The 18,004-nt window shown below is 44.5% G+C and overlaps 1 protein-coding gene across 1 annotated transcript in view; it reads right to left on the reverse strand.

The window, feature by feature from the left end:
* The window catches only part of LOC124788528, an 83,674-nt gene extending 66,683 nt beyond the window's left edge, over positions 1 to 16,991 (reverse strand). The window contains exon 1 of the mRNA XM_047255799.1: positions 16,710 to 16,991. Coding sequence (XP_047111755.1) covers positions 16,710 to 16,991 — 282 coding nt within the window. The remainder of the gene's footprint in view (positions 1 to 16,709) is intronic.
* Between the last annotated feature and the right edge of the window lie 1,013 nt (positions 16,992 to 18,004).

The following is an 18,004-nucleotide window of genomic DNA, read 5'->3' on the forward strand; positions in this document are numbered from 1 at the left end:
GATAGACTTCTACCATGTGTCATTCGCTTTTCAGTTAGTACTCCTCTTTCGTGTCATTCGGCTCTTAAAACTGAATTCTTGTTTCTGTGCAAGTTCCCACACATTACTTAAAACCGAAGGCTCTGATTACCGCAGTTATGAATATTTCTCTTAATCATGTACTTTCCCCCAACGTCTGCAGTATTTCTGAAGTATAGATGCCATTTGCCGAGAGTAAAAAAGAGAACAAAGGAGAAGAGTAGCTATTCGGCAAATATCAAATTTTTAGCAGTAGAGTAAACATTAGAGTAACATTACTCTTGTAATACACAAGATCTTCTAAAATGTGTTTTGACAGCGGAGAGATGAAGAACACTAACAACTCGTACATTCCACATGAAAGTCAGAGAATATCTGTAGCCACACAATAAAAGCAGGAAAAATGTACATTCTTTTGGTAGCATTTAGGACAATTTGATTATTTTGAACGTTATACACAAAGATTTTCTTATTTACTTAGTTTTGACCCTGTTGTCGGTGGTTACTTGCCTACACATCAGTGAACATAACAGTTGTATTCAGTAAGCATGAAAGCATCGTAGGCATGATCAGTCAACTCCAGTGACAGACGATGAAACAAAGGCATTCTGCATCACAGTGTCGTTTACTGTTAAAATTTCCGAGATCGTAATTTCTACAAACGTTAACCATTATATTGCAACCTCATGTGTATATTTCGGGAAAAAGCCATGAAGGTAAAATCAGAGGTATTCGAGCTCACACGGACGCTTATCAGCAGGAGTCCTTCCCGCGAACTATTCGCAACTAAAACAAGAAAACAGGGAAGTGAACAGTGGTACACAAAGTAGCCCCCGCCACACGTAGCAAGGTGGTGTGCTGGTATAGATGCAGATTAACACTCGTTAAAGAACAGAGCTAAACAAAATTGATCTACATTCCATTCCAGGCGTTCCATTGTCCATATTCTCTGAGCAACATATGTTCCGCGAGGTTTGTCTAAAGAGCAAGCTGAACGCTGGCTCGACCTAAGTCACCCAAATGCCTCCAGAAAAGGCAGTGGGCAGTTCTGTTGCATTGTCCTCTGGGTAACTACGAGCCATAATCTCTAACTGGCAAAAGCTGATAACAGCTAGTGCTGTTGACTGCGACCATCATATGTCTTACGTTAGTGGTAGAATCCTCGAATGACGCTCCTGTGATGTAGACATGTTCGGCGCCCATTTTCACATACTGACAGTCCTCTTGCTGTAAGTGATTACGTGTCCTAGTTAGAAGCTAGAAATGATTGACCGTGCCAAGTTGACAGACTGTACAGTTGACAGACTGTCCCATTCGCGGTTAGAGACTAAACTCCCTCTACTACTTCCATAAGAATGCGGATTTTCCTTAACCTCTATTACTCTGGTGGCTGCATGTAGAGATTTTGTGTAGTAAAAAAATAGCATTGAGAAGCAGTTTTCCGATTAAAAAAAGATGTACGCAAATCATGACGGTGGTGGAAGCATTTTACGACCAAGTCAGAACACAGTTAAAAATAAATACAATACAGTTTGAAAATAAATGCAAGCAAATGATCTTGATGTGACGCTGGATGCCTCGGTGATGTGTATTGCTGCCGTCATCTGCCTGCCGATCGACTTCTAGGCCTGGGTAAACAGGTGGCTGGTGGGGGGGGGGGGGGGTTAGGAAAGCAGAGACGTGATATAGATGGAGACCTGATTACGAGATGTTTAGAGAAAGGAATTACCAGTTGAATATTGCGGGGACAGGGGTGATGAAACAAAAGCGGCTTGCAGTTGTGAATGACTGCAGTAGGACTGTGATGCTTCCCAGGGAAGAGTGACAGAGAGGTTAAACAAGGGGCAACTGGGCACAAGACACGTATGCTATTCTTACAGCTTATGGCGGACACGGATGCTATTCTTACAGCATGTGGCGGTGGCATTAAGTTGAAATAAGGAACGAGCAGTCAGGCGGTGTGATTTTTCTGGAGGATATGAGATCGTTAAAAAGGGGATAAAAATCTAGCCCCTTTGCTACAATACCGATTACATCGTCAGTAGTGGTGACGGGAAAGGAGGAGTTATTTGAGTAAATAAACCGAAGGAGCATTTTCTTCATTTGTTTTGAGGAATTGTAATTTTATAAAAGTATAAGGCATCCTAAAAATTCCTGTACAAACAGAGCGAGTTATTTCAGATCGTGTTCTCTTCCCTGAACGAAAATGTTTCGGTCGTTTGTGCCTGTGGCTAGCACATGTGGAGCTCTTCACCTTCGCACGCCTTCTTTTGTATGTAAGAGTTCTCAGGCGTTTACTTTGTAACCTATAAAAATTTTCCATCCCTTGTATTTCTCTGATAGAGAGATGTACTCTACAGTGAGGTGGTAAAACGCATGGGATAGCGATATGCATATATACAGATGGCGGTAGTGTCACATACACAATGTATAAAAGGGCAGTGCGTCGGCGGAGCTATCATTTGTACCCAGGTGATTCATGTTCCGTCTTGATTATATTCGCACGAGGGAAAGTAACAGATTTTGAACGCGATATGGTAGTTGAAGCTAGACACGTACCATTTCGGAAATTGTCACGGAATTCAGTATTCAGATATTCACAGGATCATGAGTGTGCCGAGAATATCAAATTTCAGGCATTACACCTCATCACGGACAGCGCTGTGGCCGACGGTCTTTACTAACGACCGACAGAACGGCGTCTCCGTAGAGTTGTCAGTGATAACAGGCAAGCTACACTGCGTTAAATTAAACGCAGGAATCAATGTGAGACGTACGACGAACGTATCCGTTACGAAAGTGTGCCGAAATTTAACGTTAGTGGGCTATGGCAGCAGACGACCTATGTGAGTGCCATTGCTAACAGCACTTCATCACCTGCAGCGGATCTCCTGGGCTCGTGACCATATCGGTTAGACCATAGACGACTGGAAAACCGTGGCCTGGTCAGAAGAATCCAGATTTCAGTTGGCAAGAGCTGACGTAGGGTTCGAGTGAGGTGCAGACCCCATGAAGCAATGGATCCAAGTTATCAAGAAGGTATTGTGTAAGCTGGTGGTGGTTCTGTAATGGTGATGGCATGTATACGTGGAATGGACTGGGTCCTCTCGTCCAACTGAACCGACCCTTGACTAGAAATGGTTATGTTCTGTTACCAGGAGACCATTTGCTGCCATTCATGGACTTCATGTTCCGAAACAACTGTGTCATCTCATTCGACTGCAAGTGTTCGCGATTGGTTTGAAGAACTCTCTGGACAGTTCGAGCGAATGATTTGGCCACCTAGATCGCCCGACATGAATCATATCGAACAGTTATGAGGCCATGCCACGTTCAGTTGCTGCACTATACCGGGCAAAAAGAGATACGACACGATATTAATAAGTATCCCATAACTTTTTTCACCTCAGTGTATATCTTCTTACTTCGATACTTTAATTTGTTCTATAACGTATTGTGTTTTACGTCTGCACTACAGAAAGATATATTATAATTTCATTTTGTAACTAGTCTGTCTAATTTTTTGTGACGTTCGTCTTACTTATCCAATTAGTATCATTAAATACTAGTTTTTGTTTTCAGTTATTAGTATTTCAGTCAGTGTCGTTTCTTTCCGTTATGCACGTGTCCTCTGAATCACTCAGTTACGCAGTAAAGTGAAAAATTTTTATTTGTAAAATTTATGATGTAGCTGTTGGAAAAATTTCTACTTCAAACTTTTTGAAACGAGGGTGCGTGTTAGGACCAACATCACCATGACACTGTCGTGACGACGTATCACCAAATTCAGAATTCGCATGAGTTTAGTTCTGTTCAGAACATTCTGATACCACCTATAAAGTAGTTCACTAATTGCTCAACTTGTCACATATAATACGCAATGGTTCAAGATAAATACTTGTTCAAAAATGGCTCTGAGCACTATGGGACTCAACATCTTAGGTCATAAGTCCCCTAGAACTTAGAACTAATTAAACCTGACTAACCTAAGGACATCACGCACACCCATGCCCTAGGCAGGATTCGAACCTGCGACCGTAGCAGTCCCGCCGTTCCGGACTGCAGCGCCAGAACCGCACGGCCACCGCGGCCGGCTAAATACTTGTTTCTTAGTTTACTATCGTGTGAGGTTTCTTTAAGTTCTCGGCTATTAATGTATGAGTTTGGTTGGCTTATTGAATTAATGTGAGGCAGACTGTAGACTGTTGTTTTCATATTTCCTCGCCCCTACTTCATACAGTACTTTGGTCTATTTCATTTAACAAACTTCGTGTTTGCGTCTGCGGAATCTAGACAGGGAGAGATTGGTTGGAAGAGGTGTTCTACTCCTTTTCAACGATCATTCCTCGACACCTTAAAAAAAATAACTGTATAAATATAGCTATAGTAAATAAATAGCCAGAAATGATACAGAAACTGAGAATATTTATTGATATTGAAATAAGATAGTGTCTGAAGGTGATTTAAGTATTGACAATAGTATAAAGAAATTTTAAAATTACAAAGCTTAAAGATAATATTAATAGTGCCATACGGTGCTGTCCTATGTACTCTGAAACTTACTTTCGTGTACAAAGAAAATCACAAGCGACTTCTAAGTATTAATGATTGTTATTTGATCAAAACAGCCAGAATGATCTAAAAACGCAAACGGTGAAAATGAATCAGGAGAGCCATCAAACTGTCACTCCAAACCAGCGGCGAAAAAAATCGTATTTATCTGTTGAACGATAAGCGACACCGTTAAACTGAAACGAAGCCGGCCGCTGTGGCCGAGCAGTTCTAGGCGCTTCAGTCGGGAACCACGCTGCTGCTACGGTCGCAGGTTCGAATCCTGCCTCGGGCATGGGTGTTGTGTGATGTCCTTAGGTTAGTTAGTTTTACGTAGTTCTAAGTATAGGGGACTGATGACCTGAGATGTTAAGTCCCATATTGCTTCGAGCCATTTGAACCATTACAAAGCAACCGCCTGAGAACTCCTACATACAAAAGAAGACGTGCGAAGCTGAAGAGCTCCACATGTGCTAGTCACAGGCACAAACAATTTCGGCTGCTCAGGTCCATCCCATGATACAATGTTTGTTCCCCAATGGTAATGCTGTGTTTCAAGATGTGAGAGCGCAGTTCACACAACTCGTATGGTCCAGACCTGGTTTTGTGAGCACGAGGATGAATTGACACATCTCTTCTGGCCATCGCAGTCACCAGATCTCAATGTTATTCAACCTTTGTTTTCTGCTTTGCAGAGAAGGTGCGTGATCGATATCCACCTCCATCACCCTTACTTGGACTTGCCTCTGTTTTCTAGGGAGAAGGGTATAAGATGCCTTTGAAAACCATAAGGGACCTGTAGTTTTCCATTTCGATACGGCTGAAAACTGTTTGGAATGCCACAGTTTTTCCTACACCGTATTAAGCTTACTAATGTTTTGTGTATTTAGTGTTTCCATATTCCTGTCCAACCGTTATTTATATAAAGATGAGTGTATGTGGCTTCTAGTCGACAATGTGGTATTGTGGTTAAAGCATTTCGAAAGTCTGAGATGATCAATTCTGCATCTACTGTTACCAAGATAGCATTTGTGGATAAATCAAGAACGTTTTAACACGAAATACTTTGACTGAACCCTTATTGATTCCCTGCGAGATACTTCTTTTTAGAATATGCACTAGAATTCTCCGTCAGACGTCAGCCATATCCATCTACAATTCTGTAAATCCGTTCTTTTACACGTTTTGGCTTATACAGGAGTTGTCTGCTCTTTTTCAGTCACTTTACTGGGCGTGAGATTCTCCATGAAAATGAGCTAAGGAAGGAGCATTTTCGCAGCGTATTCAGCATGAAACCACACTGGAATTCTGTGAGGAACTGACACACTGTTTGATTTGAGTAGTCGTAACGGAGGGTGCTTGTGTGAGTATCATTTGTGAGTCTGTACTGCCACTATAAGAGTACACTGGTACGTATGTATCCTCATGGATGAAATTGTCAAATTCGGAATTGAATGTGGCTGCTTTCTTTGTCTCGTCTTCAGATCCAACATCAGACTTTTATACGAGCGATTGAGAATGTAATGGCACTGAATAGCCAAGACTAACGGTCGAGAAAGCAGAGTCGACCTCATGGCTCTTCATTTTGTAAATTTCGACTGGTTTCGTTCTGCCCTCCATCTTTTCCTATCTTGTGCTAACATTTTCTCTGCGTAACTGTACTGCACGTCCTTAAAAATGCATCACCATGAAGCCATCACACAAGAAATATCAAATAAATTACAATGTAATGAATATCCCTAACTGCATACAGACGTTGATGTAAGTCAACGGGGACAGTTGAAAATGTGTGCCCCGACCGGGACACGAACCCCGGATCTCCTGCTTACATGGCAGATGATCTATCCTTCTTTTTTTTTTTAATTTTGTTGGTTATGGTTCGTTGTATTTCGTCTTAGCGGACGTCACGTGACATCCGTCGAAGTCCGTTGTTGATCTTGTCACTCAGTTTTTTTATTATTTTTAATTAATTATTTTTTTATTATATTTATTTTTTAATTAATTATTTTTCATTATTATTTTTTATTATTTTTGTACATCACTGACCGAAGACGCTGAGCTACCGCGCCGGCAATTTTACAGTTCAGGTGAGTTTTAATCTCACGAACGTCCATGCAACAGTCTAGTGTCATAACCACTACACCACAGTGACTGTGGCCATCTGAGCCACCGAGGAAACAGAGGATAGTGCGACTTCAGCGACTTATCTCTGACACGCCTCCCGTGAGACCCACATTCCCAACTTATTGTCCCGAACTATATTCATAGTGCCGCTGCCCATTATACTGATTACTCGTGGCTTTTTGCCAATTCCCATAAGAGTTCGGGCACTGTTTGTGCATCCGCACAGAAGATGGTCAAGTGGCCGGTGAGCCTTCAGACATGTCAGAAACAACGGATACCATCTTCATATACACTCCTGGAAATGGAAAAAAGAACAAATTGACACCGGTGTGTCAGACCCACCATACTTGCTCCGGACACTGCGAGAGGGCTGTACAAGCAATGATCACACGCACGGCACAGCGGACACACCAGGAACCGCGGTGTTGGCCATCGAATGGCGCTAGCTGCGCAGCATTTGTGCACCGCCGCCGTCAGTGTCAGCCAGTTTGCCGTGGCATACGGAGCTCCATCGCAGTCTTTAACACTGGTAGCATGCCGCGACAGCGTGGACGTGAACCGTATGTGCAGTTGACGGACTTTGAGCGAGGGCGTATAGTGGGCATGCGGGAGGCCGGGTGGACGTACCGCCGAATTGCTCAACACGTGGGGCGTGAGGTCTCCGCAGTACATCGATGTTGTCGCCAGTGGTCGGCGGAAGGTGCACGTGCCCGTCGACCTGGGACCGGACCGCAGCGACGCACGGATGCACGCCAAGACCGTAGGATCCTACGCAGTGCCGTAGGGGACCGCACCGCCACTTCCCAGCAAATTAGGGACACTGTTGCTCCTGGTGTATCGGCGAGGACCATTCGCAACCGTCTCCATGAAGCTGGGCTACGGTCCCGCACACCGTTAGGCCGTCTTCCGCTCACGCCCCAACATCGTGCAGCCCGCCTCCAGTGGTGTCGCGACAGGCGTGAATGGAGGGACGAATAGAGACGTGTCGTCTTCAGCGATGAGAGTCGCTTCTGCCTTGGTGCCAATGATGGTCGTATGCGTGTTTGGCGCCGTGCAGGTGAGCGCCACAATCAGGACTGCATACGACCGAGGCACACAGGGCCAACACCCGGCATCATGGTGTGGGGAGCGATCTCGTACACTGGCCGTACACCACTGGTGATCGTCGAGGGGACACTGAATAGTGCACGGTACATCCAAACCGTCATCGAACCCATCGTTCTACCATTCCTAGACCGGCAAGGGAACTTGCTGTTCCAACAGGACAATGCACGTCCGCATGTATCCCGTGCCACCCAACGTGCTCTAGAAGGTGTAAGTCAACTACCCTGGCCAGCAAGATCTCCGGATCTGTCCCCCATTGAGCATGTTTGGGACTGGATGAAGCGTCGTCTCACGCGGTCTGCACGTCCAGCACGAACGCTGGTCCAACTGAGGCGCCAGGTGGAAATGGCATGGCAAGCCGTTCCACAGGACTACATCCAGCATCTCTACGATCGTCTCCATGGGAGAATAGCAGCCTGCATTGCTGCGAAAGGTGGATATACACTGTACTAGTGCCGACATTGTGCATGCTCTGTTGCCTGTGTCTATGTGCCTGTGGTTCTGTCAGTGTGATCATGTGATGTATCTGACCCCAGGAATGTGTCAATAAAGTTTCCCCTTCCTGGGACAATGAATTCACGGTGTTCTTATTTCAATTTCCAGGAGTGTATACATAGTTAAGGCTCACCGGCCACTTGACCATCTTCTTCTTCTGTGGGGATGCACAAACAGAACCCGAACTCTTACGGGAATCAGCAAAAAGCCACGAGTAATCATAATGGGCAGGGGCACTATGAATATACTGCGGGACAATAAGTTGGGAATGTGGGTCTCACGGGAGGCGTACCAGAGATAAGTCGCTGCAGTCGCACTATTCTCTCAGTCCTAGGTGGCTCAGATAAATAGAGCGTCTGCCATGTAAGCAGGAGATCCCGGGTTCGAGTCCCGGTCGGGGCACACATATTCAACCTTCCCTGTTGATTCGTATCAACGCCTGTATGCAGCTAGGGGTATTCATTACATTGTAATTTATTTGATATTTCTTGTGTGATGGCTTCATTGTGATGCATTTTTAAGGACGTGCAGTACAGTTACGCAGAGAAAATGTTAGCACAAGATAGGAAAAGATGGAGGGCAGAATGAAACCAGTCGAAATTTACAAAATGAAGAGCCATGAGGTCGACTCTGCTTTGTCGACTGTTAGTCTTGGCCATTCAGTGCCACTGCATTCTCAAACTCTCTAGGGGTATTCATTTTATTGTAACTTCATTCTAACGAGCTGCGTGGTCACCGATGGTATCTGTTCTTTCGGACATGTCTGAAAGAACAGATACCATCTTCATATAAATATCAAATAGGCATGAAGTACATTATGTGTTTGGATACGGAAGCGTTCAGCATTTCAGTGCAGTTCCGGTCACTTCTAATACCTACTTCATTTAAATATCAGAGTCATCAAATATATAGTAACTAACAGGTATGTAATTGCTATTTTAATGAAAAATGCGCATCTCATTTCTAATTGCATATCACAAACACAAATCCAGTTTTCATTGCAAATATACATTTTTAATTAATGATCTTTTATACAATATTGTTTAAACTGAAAAAGAAACATTACAAATTAAACTGCTTTTCATCCTTATGTACGAGGGTTATTCGGAAAGTAAAGTGTGATCGGTCGCGAAATGGAAACCACTGTGAAAATCAAAAAATGTTTTATTTGCAACAGTCAGTTCCACCTTCTAGCTACTTCTCTACATAGTCGCCGCTCCGACTTAAGGCATTTGTCATAGCTCTGTGCCAACTTTCCAATACGCTCGCCATAGAAGGCAGCCGTCTACACTTTACATTACGTTGGGCTGCATAACATCAGGCGAAATCTTTCGCTAGGCCCTCATACTTCGCGGGAGACACTATTTTCTATGCATTTTCACGTGCGCGCTGTGCCCACAGAACTGAAAACAGCGACGTGACGCGATCAACGGGAATACTGGACACACTGCCCAACACATCTGTGCAAAGCTGTATCGGATTTTCACTGTGGTTTCCATTTCACGCCCGATCGGACTTTGCTTTCCGACTAACCCTCGTATTTTACTTATCATGAAAATGTTAATGGAACATGAACCTTCGTTTAAAATTTTGGCAAGGCTGAGAGTCGAACCTGTGCCACAAACGTAGTAGGCTAGCACACTACAACACAGCCAGACGACTTGTCGACAAAAATTGATCTTGCTTGAGCGTATTAAAGATGGTCGGAAAAAATCAAAGACGACTTTCTCGATAATTTTTGAGAATTGCTTTTCTGATAGATGTTTGAGTTCTAAAGTTCACTCACTTACCATAAATATACAAAAAAAACTACAAAAAATCGGATTGCCATGTTGTGCTCTTGTCAATTCGACTCAACGCCCAGACGGGTTAGAGCTGTTGTAGAGCTGTTGTTGCTGCCATAGCTGGCGCCCTGGGTACAAACTTTGGGCGCTGTTTACCCTTGCATGACCCACAATGCTAAACACGTATTATTGCCACCATACTGTAAACGAAGAATAAGTAAAATATCGTTATTTGCTATTCTCTCTGGTATTGCAGTCGTAATAGCCAACAGTGTATTACAACAACATTGCTTATAACGAGGTTTACGTATTCCGGTCTTGATGCCATTTTTTCCACTATACTCCTGCTCTGAGTAACAGATTTACGAGGTCTTTGCATATCCACCAATAACCTATCCTATGATGACGATATGTTTCAAATTCTCAGAAAAATAGGTGCAAGTTGCAGGGAAAGACGGAAACATACAATGTGTACAAGACCCACGTAGGGGACAGGAAGTAGACTAAGTGAAAGACTTGTGCTAAGTAAAAAGCAAAATTATGAATGATGGTCGAAGCAGGAAGGATAAAACAAGTGGACAGTAGAGGCCAAATGAAACTCATTAAGAATGAGTCATCGGCCTTAATTTGAGGAAGAAATTTCTAAAAAAAACGTTTAGAACACAGCGTTGTATAGAATCCGATCACATACTGAGAGCAAGCTGGAAAAGCGAATCGATACGTTTAATATGCTGGCAGTCTGGTGGGTTGAAAAGATAAGAAGTGAAAAGGTTCACCGTAGAATTGTCGAGGAAAGGAGTAAGGGGAAAACACTGACAAGACGGAGAGACACAACGTAATATTAGGTTTGTGTATAAGTACGTAGCGTTTATCTTTTGCATGTTGGTTTTCTGGTTGTTACGGATTTATTTATTTGTCACTTTTATATCTAGTTCACTGTTGCTATTTGAGTTTTCATGTAGTCGTTCTGTCATTTGGAGATAGTGAGTGGAGTTATGTACTCTAGAAAATGGAGTGCCAAATGGAGAAACCGGATCAAATCCGACATATTCTTCAGTTTGAGTTCAATAGTGGGGTGACAGCAGCGGAGGCAGCCAGAAACATTTGCGGCGTGTATGGGGATAATGCCGCTGGACAGAGCATGGCAAGAAAATGGTTTTCTTATTTTAGGAATAATTGTTTTGACATCAATGACTTTCCACTTTGAGGAAGAGCTTAGCGGTTTGATAAAGATTGTTTAAACGCATTAATGCACACTGCTCGGCGTCAGTGTACTCAAGAACGGACAAATGTGATGAACTACGATCATTCCATCATCGTGCGATATTTGCATGCGATGGGGAAGGTTCAAAAATCGGGCGTATGGGTACCGCATACTATAAGCCAAAATTACAAAAATCATCGGGTGGCCATATGTCCATTTCTGCTTGTTCGTCATCAACTGGCTCATAAACAACAGCAACCATGCCTATCCTGTATCGTTACTGATGAAGAGAAATGATGAGCCTAAACAAAGCACCAACTTCCCGTACAAAGACCTGAGAGTATGCGTCTGGTGGAACAGCGACGATGTAGTGTACCACGAATTGCTTCCCCGAGGTGTAACCATTACTGCCGACATTATTCTCGACAACTGAGCCCTCTTGCAGTCGCAGTCCAAGAACAACGACCAGGAAGACTGCGTGAAGTGATGCTACCCCACGATAACCCACGCCTGCAATCTGCTCGACTGACAAAAACGCTATACAGGGATTGGGATGGGAAGTCATTTCGCACACACCTTATACACCTATCTTGCACGCTTAGCGTTTCACCTTTTCCGCTCTCTATTGAACAACTTTCGAGGAACTTCCTTTCCGGATGAAAATGAGCTCCGAATATGGCTGGACGAGTTCTTCACCTCGAAACCACGTGGTTTCTGCAGTTGCGGAATCGAAAAGTTACCCCAGCATTGGCAGACTATTGTAAATAGAGGAGGATACTATATTATCAACGACTAATGTCTCTGTTATGTGTATCGGTTGTGTTTATTAAACTTATGGAAAAACGCTACGAACTTATGCGTCCACCTAATAAATAAATGAGCACCGTCCGGATCGCAACTTTTTATTACCGACTACAGGTTTTGATCTATGTTGCAGATATGACTTCAGGGCTGGCGCCATAAAGTGTAGTTTGCCAACAGTGGTGTGGTCGGCATTAAGAAGTTGTCATCCAGACTGTGTTTATTTATTTATTTCATCAAATGAGGTCATAGATCCTATGACATGGCTCAGAGGACACCTCTAAGACATCAAGGAATAGCTACCGTGTTTCTAGAGGGTACAAATTACAGATGAACATAGAGATTGGAATATACCGAACAAACAATCAATAGTGTTGGTTGTAATTGCTACACCATGATGAAGAAGTTGGCATAGGAAAGGGTGGGGTGGCGTACCACAAGTAAACAGTCGATATGCTGATGTGGAAGGGATCTTTACGATGTTTTATACAGGGTGATTCAAAAAGAATACCACAACTTTAAAAATGTGTATTTAATGAAAGAAACATAATATAACCTTCTGTTATACATCATTACAAAGAGTATTTAAAAAGGTTTTTTTTTCACTCAAAAACAAGTTCAGAGATGTTCAATATGGCCCCCTCCAGACACACGAGCAATATCAACCCGGTACTCCAACTCGTTCCACACTCTCTGTAGCGTATCAGGCGTAACAGTTTGGATAGCTGCTGTTATTTCTCGTTTCAAATCATCAATGGTGGCTGGGAGAGGTGGCCGAAACACCATATCCTTAACATACCCCCATAAGAAAAAATCGCAGGGGGTAAGATCAGGGCTTCTTGGAGGCCAGTGATGACGTGCTCTGTCACGGGCTGCCTGGCGGCCGATCCGTCGCCTCGGGTAGTTGACGTTCAGGTAGTTACGGACAGATAAGTGCCAATGTGGTGGCGCTCCATCCTGCTGAAATATGAATTGTTGTGCTTCTTGTTCGAGCTGAGGGAACAGCCAATTCTCTAACATCTCCAGATACTGTAGTCCAGTTACAGTAGCACCTTCGAAGAAAAAGGGACCAAAAACTTTATTGGCTGAAATGGCGAACAAATGTACAACTAAATGAAACTTTATAGCTCCCTTAATTCGCCGATAGATGGTGCTTAGCTCTGCCTTTTGTCGTTGCAGAGTTTTAAATTCCTAAAGTTGTGGTATTCTTTTTGAATCACCCTGTATATTGTAAACGTCATATCCATTAGAACTACTGACAGCCTTGGGAGAGCCAGTCCTGACAAAACTCTACCATCTGGTGAGCAAAATGTATGAGACAGGCGAAATACCCTCAGACTTCAAGAAGAATATAATAATTCCAATCCCAAAGAAAGCAAGACTTGACAGATGTGAAAATTACCGAGTTATCAGTTTAATAAGTCACGGCTAATGCGAATGCGAATTCTTTACAGACGAATGGAAAAACTGGTAGAAGCCGACCTCGGGGAAGATCAGTTTGGATTCCGTACAAATGTTTGAAGACCTGAGGCAATACTGACCCTACGACTATCTTAGAAGCTAGATTAAGAAAAGACTTAGAGAAAGCTTTCGACAATGTTGACTGGAACACTCTCAAATTCTGAAGGCGACAGGGGTAAAATACAGGGAGCGAAAGGCTATTTACAATTTGCACAGAAACCAGATGTCAGTTATAAGAGGTGAAGGGCATGAAAGGGAAGCAGTGGTTGTGAAGGGAGTGAGACAGGGTTGTTGCCTCTCCCCGATGTTATTCAATCTTTATATTGACCAAGCAGTAAAGGAAAAAATAGAAAAATTCGGAGTAGGTAGTAAAATGGAGAAGAAATAAAAACTTTGAGGTTTGCCGATGACATTGTAATTCTGTCAGAGACAGCAAAGGACTTGGAAGAGCAGTTGAATGGAATGGATAGCGTTTTGAAAGGAGGGTATAAGATGAACATCAACAAAAGCAAAACGAGAATAATGGAATGTAGTCGAATTAAGTCGGGTGATGCTGAGTGAATTGACTTAGGAAATGAGACACTTAAAGCAGTAAATTAGTTTTACTATTTGGGGGTCAAAATAACTGATGATGGTCGAAGTAGAGAGGATATGAAATGCAGACTGGCAATGGCAAGGAAAGTGTTTCTGAAGAAGACAAATTTGTTAACATCGAGTATAGACTTAAGTGACAGGAAGTCGTTTCTGAAAGTATCTATATGGAGTGTAGCCATGTATGGAAGTGAAACATGGACAATAAATAGTTTGGACAAGAAGAGAATAAAGCTTTCGAAATGTGGTGCTACAGAAGAACGCTGAAGATCAGATCACGTAACTAATGTGGAGGTATTGAATAGAATTGGGGAGGAGTTTGTGGCACAATTTGACTAGAAGAAGGGATCGGTTGGTAGAACATGTTCTGAGGTATCAAGGGATCACCAATTTGGTATTGGAGGGCAACGTGGAGGGTAAAAATCGTAGAGGGAGACCAAGAGATGAATACACTAAGCAGATTCAGAAGGATGTAGGCTGCAGTACGTACTGGGAGATGAAGCAGCTTACACAGGATAGAGTAGCATGGAGAGCAGCATCAAACCAGTCTCTGGACTGAAGACCACAACAACAACATGTCCTGGTAAGAATCGATTTTAGCCATTTGGCGTTAAGATGAAGTAATACGGTTCTCGAGTCTACTGCCTACAGTATGGCATGCGTCGTGTCAACTTAACGTCTTTTGAAAACACGCTTAATGGAAATTGCACATGGGAGTGTAGATTTTTCTTGTATTTCTCACTTGTAAGAGCTTTCCTAAGCGTGTTGTACGTACTTATACTCAATGTATACTTTCGTGCCTGACGAAAAATGGGCTCGCAGTATTTATGTATAAGCTTTACAAATTATGTCTTTTATGTTAATTTTGGCCACATTTATTTGTTGACGATTACTCGAAACGCGTCATAAATATTTAGCTACCAATGCGTTTCCAGGGTATTACTACAAGCCAAGTCTGAATGGTAACTTACTTTAAAAATGGATGACGTCGTAAGTCAAAGGGATGGGGGGAAAGTACTAACTCCTATACAGAATGAGATTTTCACTCTGCAGCGGAATGTGCGCTGATATGAAACTTCCTGGCAGATTAAAACTGTGTGCCGGACCGAGACTCGAACTCGGGACCTTTGCCTTCCGCGGGCAAGTGCTGTACCAACATTTTTTTTAAATTTTTTTTATCTCATTTTTTGTTCGCTTCATCTCTTCCGAGCGGACGTCGTAAGACATCCATTCAAGTTGGTTGTTGATCGATTGACTCAGTTTTCTTATTACACAGAGCACGTAACCCTCTGACCGAACACGCAGAGCAACCGTGCCGGCCGTCCAGCTGAGCTACCCAAGCACGAATCAGAGCCCGTTCTCACAGCTTTACTTCTGTCAGTACCTCGTCTCCTACCTCCCAAACTTTACAGAGGCTCTCCTGCGAACCTTGCAGAACTAGCACTCCTGAAAGAGAAAGGATTTTGCGGAGACATGGCTTAGCCACAGCCGGGGGGATGTTTCCAGAATGAGATTTTCACTCTGCAGCGGAGTGTGAGCTGATATGAAACTTCCTGGCAGATTAAAACTGTGTGCCGGACCGAGACTCGAACTCGGGATCTTTGCAAAATGTCCCGAGTTCGAGTCTCTGTCCGGCACACAGTTTTAATCTGCCAGGAAGTTTCAACTCCTATACACTTTATACGAATGCATGGTTTACGAAAGAAGAGACACGACGCAAAATCCGCAACTCTTATACATTATGCGTCGGACGTATTTGTGCGTCCGCACTGAAGAAGGTGGATTCATTGCCCAGCTAGGCCAATCAAATTATATGAATGTGACATGTCTGTCCTCCTGTGGGCATCTGAGAGAGCGAATACGGAGGAAATGGAAAGGGACTGCAGATAGGTGGCGCATGATGGGAATGTGCATCGGCCCAGATAGTCCGCGCTGTTGTGATAACGCTGCGTCCCGGATGGTGCAGTGGTTAACGCACCTGTCTCGTAAGCAGGAGATCCAAACAATAATTCAAAAACAGTCTTAATCGCATTTATTATTATCATACCGCCAACCGGTTTCAACCCGACGTAGGGGTCATCTTCTGGGCGTTTACGCCATTGGTCAACTGCTGGTGGTGTCACTACTGTCTACATAACTGCAGGAAACTATCAACAGGTTAGATAGGAGTGACACCACCAGCAGTCGACCAATGGTGTAAACGCCCAGAAGATGACCCCTACGTCGGGTTGAAACCGGTTGGTGGTATAATAATAACAATAATAAGTGCGATTAAGACCGTTTTTGAATTATTGATTAACCATACTAATCGCTGCTTCTCTCCATCTAGGAGATCCAAGGCTCGAATACCGGTCCGATACACATTTTCACTCGATTCCGCTTAATGTCCCGACGCAGCTGACAGCAGTGATCCCCTCCCTTTCCTTTGTTCCTCTCTCCGCCTTCAGTTTACATGTAATCATGTAATCCTAAACACTGCTGTAGACAGGTGCGTGTCGGAATGGTGCGTCGGTATCCGGCCGACCCCTGATTGCCGCGCGTATGCTGGACGCGGAGCGGCGTGTAGCGGCACGTACCTGCCGTGGCGAGGAGGCGGCCCTGACGGCGAAGCGCAGCAGCTTGGCCTTGGCGCAGGGCCACGACGCGCCCGTGGTGGCGCAGTCCGCCTGCACCTCGGCCAGGTACGCGTCGCCCCCTGCGTCCGCCCCCGGCGACGCCAGCTCCGCCTCTGGCTCGCCTCCGAGAGCCAGCTCGGGCCGGGAGTCGCCCGCCACCGAGAGGGCGCAAGCCGCCGACAGGAAAGCGGCGGCCGCCACGAGCGCTGCCACCGGAGGCTGTCTGGTGTGACGCTGTGCCATGGCGACGGCGGCGTGGTGCGAAAGCGCGGTCCGAGCGCACGGCGGCTTATAACAGAGGCTCGGCCGGCAGTCGGCCAATGGCGGCCGTCCCCGCCCCTCGCCCGGCTGCAAACGTCGCGGCACACTTTGCACCTGCCCGCTGGCTGCCTGCCCCCAAACGTTACCACGGATGCTCTCGCCCTGTGGCCGTGCCCCCACTCTCTCCCCTATATAGCTTCTCTCCAGGTCAGCAAGAAAAGTGGTACCTCGTCGACGTCGTGATCATTAGAGACTAGCTCGTTTGAAATCAGGTAGAGAAAGAAAAAACGGAAACAACAGGGTTTGACGGTACTGGAGCGCATGCTTGGGAAAGAAATGGGGAACGAAAATTGGCTGTCTCATTCTCCTTCGGGGCTGGCGGGATGGTGGTGGAGGCGTGGGGGGGGGGGGGGGGCGGGGGGTGTTCATGAAACTGATTGCAAATGTCAGTTTTCAAAAAAAATGTTCAAATGTGTGTGAAATCTTATGGCGCTTAACTGCTAAGGTCATCAGTCCCAAAGCTTACACACTACTTAAATTATCCTAAGGACAAACACACACACCCATGCCCGAGGGAGGACTCGAACCTCCGCCGGGACCAGCCGCACAGTTCATGACTGCAGCGCCTCAGACCGCTCGGCTAATCCCGCGTGGCTGTCAGTTTTCAATTTATTTTTTATCTATTAATAGAACTCATGGACAATATGTAGTGTTGGCAGAGGAGCCAACACCGTGTTACTAGTGGAGGCCGAAATGCACGCGTTTTAGCTCACGCAGGCTGGCGTGAGGAGGGAAGAACTATACTGATGTGAGGTCTGGAACATGACTAGGAATTCGAATTCAGAAAGCCGACGTAGCTAGTTTGATACTTAACTTTAATCCATTAATGATGAACGTCGCTCTTGACGGTACATGATTCACAATATTATCTGTTCAGAAGACATAGTAACTGAATATGGCGTCTTGCTAGGTCGTAGCAAATGACGTAGCTGAAG

The sequence above is a fragment of the Schistocerca piceifrons genome, chromosome 3 (assembly GCF_021461385.2).
Source record: "Schistocerca piceifrons isolate TAMUIC-IGC-003096 chromosome 3, iqSchPice1.1, whole genome shotgun sequence".
Classification (NCBI taxonomy): domain Eukaryota; kingdom Metazoa; phylum Arthropoda; class Insecta; order Orthoptera; family Acrididae; genus Schistocerca; species Schistocerca piceifrons.